This window comes from Drosophila innubila, assembly GCF_004354385.1.
Source record: "Drosophila innubila isolate TH190305 chromosome 2L unlocalized genomic scaffold, UK_Dinn_1.0 5_B_2L, whole genome shotgun sequence".
NCBI classification, from domain to species: domain Eukaryota; kingdom Metazoa; phylum Arthropoda; class Insecta; order Diptera; family Drosophilidae; genus Drosophila; species Drosophila innubila.
In genome coordinates this window covers 4,527,338-4,535,804 of record NW_022995373.1, presented here as the reverse complement: position 1 = coordinate 4,535,804, position 8,467 = coordinate 4,527,338, and the positions used below count along the sequence as shown (strand labels likewise).

Sequence of the window (8,467 nt, the reverse complement as noted above, 5' to 3'; positions counted from 1 at the left end):
GAAAATTATGTCAAGAAATTTGGATGCATTTGCTGAAAATCTTTTTGATTTCTTGATTGAAATTTTAAGTATTGAAATTAAAGTAAAACAATTTTATGCTTCTTGATGCCTTAATATCTTTCGATAATTCTCTTTTGCAATCTTCTCACCTGAAAGATAAGAGGATTAAACAATAATATTTTATAACAAGCATAAAATAATATATAAATAATAGTATTATGTCAAATGTCAGATGCTGGACGACACAAACATGCAAACGTTTAAAATTAAATTCAAGAAAATCAACTTTTTAATATTATTAATGCAGTATCAACACATATATCTGTAGTCAAGGTATGAAGAGAGAACCATCAACATATTTATTTCAGCGGTCATAGCTTTTAAATTGAAGTAAATTCAGAATTCTCGTTTAAACATATCTTTTATTCTACGTCAAAAATAGATTTAACGACCTTTAAAAATACATGTAAGCCAGATATTCTTGGCATGAAGTAAAAGTTGTAATACCAATCAAAACAGATCATTAAAGAGGCAACCCAACACGTGTTGACTTACATATTTCAGGCAAGAGAGTTTCTACATGAAGCTCTTTATTATCTGTGCTTGTATCGAACATGTTGCTGTCCTCTAATGTACAGTCTTCATCCAAGTTGTTCGTGAATTCGATTTCCCTGAGTTCAGCTTGTAAGTCTTCCTGGCGTTGTTTTATTAGACAGTCCAATTCGCTTTTGTGTTTTAAAATAAGCTTTTGCGTGTGGGCCGTGTGCACCTTTGGCCGAAAGAATATATGAGGCTTCGTCTTTGTTCGGAGTTGATTTTTCTGATATTTGATTGAGTGCTCCCAAGTTTTGAAATCCTTTACCCGTGCCATTTTCTTTTCCAGACCTCTGATTTCGAGCTGCTTGCGCTTTCTATCCAAAAACAATGCATCACGTTCCTTCTGAAGCAACTCTCTTTCTTGTAGTTCTTGCTTCTCTAACTTTTTTTCGATTTGCGCCTTCTTGTCCTCATTTTTCTTTAAGCGAGACTCCTCTTGGCAAAACTTTTGTAGTGTTCCCAAAAGCGAGCCAAACATTCGACGATTTCGAGCTCTCGATTCGGAATCCATTCCTTGTGCTTCCACAATTTCTTCTCTCGATGGCAACTCACGAATTACACGGGAATTTATTTTAGGGGTGGGCAGCCATATCGCATCCTCTTCTCCTTTAGACAGTCGATTAATTACCATTTTGGATTCGTGAATACGCCTTTTATGTTTTAAGCCATCATGTCGTTGAATGTTTCGGTCTGGATTTTGCTCCATTCTTTTACTTCCGATTTCTGTATTATACTTCTCCGTTCTATAAAAAAAAATTAATAATAACATGTCTTTGCAGAAGTAATTCTTATTAAAAACCTGGAGTCCTTAAGCCCACGGCCAACAAATCGGCGAATATTATCATTTAGAGTAGTTAACGAATGTCGAGCAGAAATCAGTTTTTCCTCCAAGTCACAAATGGACGATAAGTCAACGTTCTCTCCCATTTTTAAGAAACTTATTTATATTTATCCTCTAGTTCGGATAATTGATTTTGACTAGAGATGTGAATAACATTAGAGCTGTGTCGCTTCGTTCTGAATAAGTTCCAATGAACGGGTCATTGAAATGAACGAGTGAGCTTATATAGTGATACATGAACTACAACGGTCATTTTGCAATTGGTCGATTTACATCTTTTTTTCTTCATATTAATTTTACACATATACAATTAGAATAATATACATTATTTGTGCACACTTGGTGTTTGTTTACATTTTGTTGCGATTTTAATATGGCAAATTTTGAAAGTTTCATGCATTTTAGAATTGATAATTAAATAATTGTCCAGATAAATATGACAGCTAAGAAAGGGCTGTGAGCATTGAAGCTAAAGCACGAAAATAGGTTAAAAAGACGAAAAGGAGCTGATAATGTGTATAATTGCAGCTTAAACAAATAGTATTATCCTAATTATACTATTATGAAAGTAAACTGTTAATAAAAAAGTCTAAGAAAAACAGTTTTCACACTTTCAATTGTCAATTTATGTTTTTAACTCGAAATCAAAATCAAATCAGTGAGCAAAAAGGGTCGTTCCTGAAACTGATTCAGATTTGCTTAAACGAAAGCGAAAGCAAATCCGAATCTGTTTCAGGAGTCGCCCTTTTCTTTCATCATTCACGACAACTGAATAGCAACCATATTGTTCATGGACAGAATAATTAAGCCAAAAGAATAATTTAGTTCACGACTAAAATGTGAACAATTGTATTATTCAGCAAATTAAACTAGAAATCTGTTATATATGGAGTAAGAATATCACAAAATTATTGGTGGTATTCCTAAAACAGATTCGGATTTGGTTTCGTTACAGATTTGATTTCGCTGATCAGCTGTTCTCAGCTGCTCCATACAAAATGTGAAGGGCTGCCAAAAAAAACCAAATATAGAAAGGGTGGTAGCCCTAAGAGATTTCAGGAAACAAGTCTGAGACTGATTTCATTTTGATAATTATTTGGTAAACTATTAATAAAAAGTCTAAGAAGAACAGTTTTCAAACTTTCATTTGTCAATTATTGTTTTCGCACCTTTTTTTAAACTCTCGAAATCAAAATCCCACAAAAAATACCTCTACACGAGGAAAAAGTCTAGTGACGAAAGCAATTTCTAGCCCCAAAATTTCTGATATTCAATATTGTGACGAACAAAATTCAGTTTAATCTAAAAATTTTAAATAAAAATATAAATTAATAAAAAAAAAAGCCGAAAATTGGCATTGTGCACTGTGAGCAAAAAAGGTGAGCTTCTTTGTACATAAAAATTACTTTTTGCGCATGCCGATTAATTTGGTTAAAATATCTCACTAAACAAACAAGTTTTTCATACTAAAACCTAATTTTGACCCGATCGGTCCTTTGACAGCTATATAATACAGTGGTCCGATTTGATCCAACTTTAGTAAGGATATATAAAACCAAGTTAAATGCATATTGTATCAGTTTGATTGAGATATCTCATAAAACCAAAAAGTTTTTCGTACTAAAACGTGATTTTCGACCGATAGAAAAATGTATTTATTCACTTAACAGGTAATATCTTCCAAACCCCTCAACAAAAATTTTTGTTTTATTTACCAAAAAACGCGAAATTGTACGTATTACAACATATTAACATATTTTAACAAAAAACTTTAGAGCCGTTTTGTCAAAAATCGCCAAAATGTAAGCTAAAAAACTTTATTTCACCTGTAAAAAGTTACCTGAGTACTTAAGAAAAAAAGTTTAAAGGTAAGCATAAAAGCATAAACTGTGTAGGTTTCAATTATAGCGGGATTTAGCGTTTTCCCACTAAACTAGCGGTTTTTACAAAAATTCGTAGAACAAACATTTCTAGATTTTCGAAAAGGAATAAATCCTCATCATTAAATTTAAGCTTCTTTAGCGCTTTGATACAAACAGACAAACAAAGAAACTAACTTTTCATTTCATTTTGAAAAGTCCACTAAAATTTTCAAATTTATTTATCTTTTGAACCAGTTATCGGATTTGGGTGATTGAGGTATCAATCGACGCGTATTTTTAAGTAGAATTTTTGAAAAATAAAAAATTTTACTAAAAGGCCCCAACAGCCCCATTAGCTGCAATCATTTAAATTTTTCCCCACCCACTTACACCCCCGTATCACATGACACAGGTTGGTTAGAAAAACTTTTAGTATGACAAGACTAAACCTTTCGATCGGTATATAACTCAATCTGATCGGACAGTCGTAGCAAATTTTCCAACTTAGCAGTTTCCGTCCGCAGTGATATATTTTAATTCTGTATATATTTATTTCCAGCAACTGAAAATACACGAGCAATTTATGGATTTTTATATTTTTAGACCCCGTACTTAAAAAAAGTACAGGGGTCTATTGGGTTTGTTTTACCGAATATGTGCGTAACAGGTAGAAGGAGGCGTGGCAGACCCTATAAAGTATATATATTCTTGATCAGCATCAATAGTCGAGTCGATATAGCAATGTCCGTCTGTCTGTCTGTCCTGTCTGTCTGTCTAATCTGTCTGTCTGTCTGTCTGTCTGTCTGTATGAACACCTAGATCTCGGAGACTATAAGAGCTAGAGACACCAAACTTGGTATGTAGGTTCCTCTATACTGCAGGCAGATCAAGTTTGTTTCAAAATCAGCCTACACCCCTTAACTGCCTGCAAATCGACATTGAAAATTTCATATCCAAATTATAAGAGCATTTTGAAAGCCAGAAATTCCAGATTTTGCACAGATGAAGATATAATTGTCCTAAATTTTTGCTGAAAATTTCATTCTGATCGCACAGTAATAGCGAAGATATTCAAATAATAAATTTGCTGTTAAATTCGTTGATGGCGCGTTGGCAGTAATTAAAACTTGAATATCTTGATAAAACAAAAATTTATATTAACATATTATATAACAAATTGGCGTCCATTCAGACGTGAGCTTCGTGGCGCAGTGTACTGAGTCGCGGAGTCGGAGACAGTCTCGTGGGTTCGAGTCCTGCCGTGGGCGAAAGATTTTTAATTTATTTATGTTCGAATTCAATTTCATTTTATATATTAAACAAACTCAGTGCTTATTTAAAATGTAATATTAACATTAAATGTTTAAATATAAATTATTTCTTTTACTTTTAATTGAGCACTAAAACAAGCAATATGGCCATTTAGGAGGATAAGAAGATAAGTGAGAGTGGCTCAACACTTTGAGCCTTTGTCTTTTGAAAATTTTGCAATTTTGTCGCGGGTCTGATTCCGGCGGAACAACTTTTTTCCAGCTGAATTTAAGCTTTTTTTTTTTAATTTTACAATTTATTGAAATAGTTATTTATGAATGTTATACTGACATTTAATATTGAATACATGCTTAAAAAAAATTTTAAATAATTTTACATTGGTATTTATATAAACGTTAAGTTAAAATTCTATGTTAATTTATGTTTATTATAAATTTACTGTGTAAATTTATGTTTTAGTAACTTGTCTTTTTTGGTTTTCAATTATTTTACTATTTGATTTTAATATTTAGCATGTTTAACATGCAGTTTTAATTTATTCTCTGTTAAGGTTTCACTTATGCTTAACATAGCCAAATATGCATAAACGCATGTTTATATATATGAATGCTTAGCTAGAAACTCTTTTGTTTTGGCGTGCCAACATATGTATGTATGTGTGCACTTAACAGATCTTTGAACTGCACATATGGATGTAATGCTCTTCTGCAGAGTTTGAGTTTGCCTGTTTAAATACAAATCTTTAGAATTTTAATAATGACAAAACCCCAACCTATTCATTGCCTAAATTTAAAGCAGAAATTGAGGGTTATTTCAGAGGTTTCACTTTTAATAGCAAATATTAGTTTTGGAGATTTTAATCTATGCTTACGCCTCTCAGAGGATCTGAAGCATAGAACTTATGAATTTTATGATTAGGATATGAGTCCTTCTTAGATTTGAATTGTCTACAACCAATTTATACACAATGTTTCATGACAAATATTTAGATAACAGGGCCAACGCACGCACCTTTGAGACTATATATGTATAGTCACCCAGTGGAATTTAGTTAGTTTCAAGTAGTAGATTTGATGATTTATTTTATCTTGGCGTTTCAATTTTATTTATTTTTATCCTTTGAAAATATTTTTATTTTGTATTATTATCTGATATTTTGTTTCTATACCATTTTTATTTTTACTATATTTAATCCAAAGTTTATATATGAATATTTATTTTATTATATTTAAATTATCTGTTATTTTGTTTTATTATTATTATTTATTATTTATTATTATTATTACTATTATTATTATTAGCATACGGTTACTATTATTATTATTATTATTATTACATTATTATTATTATTGTTTATTATTATTACTATTATTACATATTACTATTATTACGGCTATTTATTATTATTACTACATATTATTTATATTATTACTATTATTACTATTAATATTACCACATTACTTATTTCATTTATTAGGCATTATTATTACCATTATTACTATTATTGCTTATTTATTGCCATTACTAATATTACGCACATTTTATTTGTTATTATTACTATTACATAAATTATTATTATTACTATTACGCATTATTATTATTACTATTATTTATTACATTATTGGCTATTGTTACACATTACTATTTATTATTATTATTTTATTACACATTATTATTATTATTACACATATTATTATTATTATTATTATTACTTTATTATTATTATTATTGTTATTATTATTATTTTATTATTATTATTATTACTATTATTATTATTATTATTATTATTATTATTATTATTATTATTATTATTATTATTATTATTATTATTTATTATTATTATTATTATTATTATTATTATTATTATTATTATTATTATTATTATTATTATTAATACTATTATTATTTTAGTTTTATTGCTATATGTACATATATATAGAGATATATATATATGCATATACTTTTATCTGTGTAGATAGCAGATATAAAAACCATTTTGGGAACTTTGGGTTGCTTTACGCAACTCAAGTCGACTCGAAGGTCCCCAAAAGTTTCTTTTGAAAAGGACCCATTACAAGTGTAATGGCCTCCACGTGGTGTTCCCTGGGTGCCGATAAAATTTTTAATTATATCGAAGCAAATTCGAGCGGCGACAAATTTAATATATAAGAGTTTATGGTAATCTTAAATATTATTTAGTTTTTAGAAGTGACTGATTTTGGATAGTAAGTACGGGGTCTCCGACAGTCGAGTATGCTCGACTGTAGCACCGGCCAACTAGTTTTTTGTTATAAAATTTAATTGATTACTTTGGAAAAACACCACCATCGGAATTTCTGCCAATTGTCCCACATCAATATACGTAAACTTGTAGTTGGCATCTGACAACGCCATCAAAACGATGTTATTTGATTTTTAGACCCAGTACTTAAAAAAGTACAGGGGTCTATTGGGTTTGTTTTAACGAATATGTAACAGGCAGAAGGAGGCGTGGCAGTATATAAAGTATATATATTCTTGATCAGCATCAATAGCTGAGTCGATATAGCAATGTCCGTCTGTCTGTCCGTCTGTATGAGCGCCTAGATCTCAGAGACTATAAGAGATAGAGACACCAAACTTGGTATGTAAGTTCCTCTATATTGCAAGCAGATCAAGTTTGTTTCAGAATTTCGCCACGCCCTCTTTACCGCCTAAAAATCGACATAGAAAATTTCAAATCCAAATTATAAGAACAATTTAAAAGCTAGTGACACCAAACTTGGTATATAGATTCCTCTATATTGCAGTCAGATCAGGATTGTTTCTTTTTTCGATCGGACCACTATATCATATAGTTGTCATAGGGCCGATCGGACGAAAATCAAGTCTTGGAATGAAAAACCTTTTTGTTTTATGAGATATCATAACCAAACTTATAGAATATGCATCTAAGTTAATCTTATACATCCTTATCGAAGTTGGTTCAAATCGGACCCCTATATCATATAGCTGTCATTGGACCGAACGGGCGGAAAGTCTTAGTATGAAAAACTTTATAGATTTATGAGATATCATGACCAAACTTATAAAATATGCATTTAAGTTAGTCTTATATATCCTGACCGAAGTTGACTTAAATCGGTCCACTATATCATGTAGCTGTCATTGAAACAAGTAGTCGAAAATGTAATACAACGCTCTGCAACAGCGTCAAGTGAGCAAAATATTTTTGAATTTTTAGCAGTCTTTGCTTTTTTCCATGGTAAGTACAGGGTCTCCGACAGTCGAGTATGCTCGACTGTAGCACAGCGAGCGAAGCAAGCAGGGGCGGAGCCCCCTAGTTTTCATTGACTTCTTTACGAATAAATTCGTAAACAAAATACAATGAAAAGAATAACCTTGTTTTAAAAACATTGTTTTAGGTCTGCTATAAAATATAATTTATTTTGAATTATTTCGTTTTATTTATTTGCGAAAACATTTTCTCTGCCAGCTGAAGCAATAGCAAACGAAGAGTGCAGCACATAAAACGTTCGCCATCTTTTTCTAGCGTTTCTCCCTCTGAGAAAGTAAAGAGCGAGTTGAAAAATTGTTTTTCAACTCAGCGCGGCGGACTAAGTCACCTGTATATATAAATTCACCTTGGGTTAGAGCACCGATGGGCAAGCCCTTGCTCGCGCTACTCACAAAACTCAAAGAACAACAACAACTTTTGACGCCGCGCGCAACTCATTTATGACCCCCCAATAAAACTAAACAACTAACACACAGCAAATGCTCAAGTTTTGGCTGCGACGCGTACGTTCATAAAAGTGTTCATTTTGCCATTAATATGACTTCAGCAGCGTCTTGTACACTGTGTGAAAAAGTAAAGTTGGTTTTGATGCGTTTTGATTTTTACCACATAATAAGC

General features: G+C 31.3%; 1 protein-coding gene across 1 annotated transcript; it reads right to left on the bottom strand.

Annotated features, from left to right (window-relative positions):
• On the bottom strand, positions 1-1,575 carry LOC117782654 (pinin). Its single transcript, XM_034619674.1, has 3 exons — positions 1,397-1,575; positions 556-1,340; positions 1-149 (listed from the first exon to the last, which is right to left on the bottom strand). Exons 1-3 carry the CDS (start codon positions 1,522-1,524, stop codon positions 94-96), a joined length of 969 nt encoding a protein of 322 aa, XP_034475565.1. The 5' UTR covers positions 1,525-1,575; the 3' UTR covers positions 1-93.
• Between the last annotated feature and the right edge of the window lie 6,892 nt (positions 1,576-8,467).

Excerpts from the sequence above, each read along its gene's own strand:
- LOC117782654 (XM_034619674.1), bottom strand. The coding sequence starts at position 1,524 with ATGGGAGAGAACGTTGACTTATCGTCCATTTGTGACTTGGAGGAAAAA. Across the intron at positions 1,341-1,396 it reads CGTGGGCTTAAGGACTCCAG|AACGGAGAAGTATAATACAG; the intron begins GTTTTTAATAAG and ends TTTTTTTTATAG. Across the intron at positions 150-555 it reads AACTCTCTTGCCTGAAATAT|GTGAGAAGATTGCAAAAGAG; the intron begins GTAAGTCAACAC and ends CTTATCTTTCAG.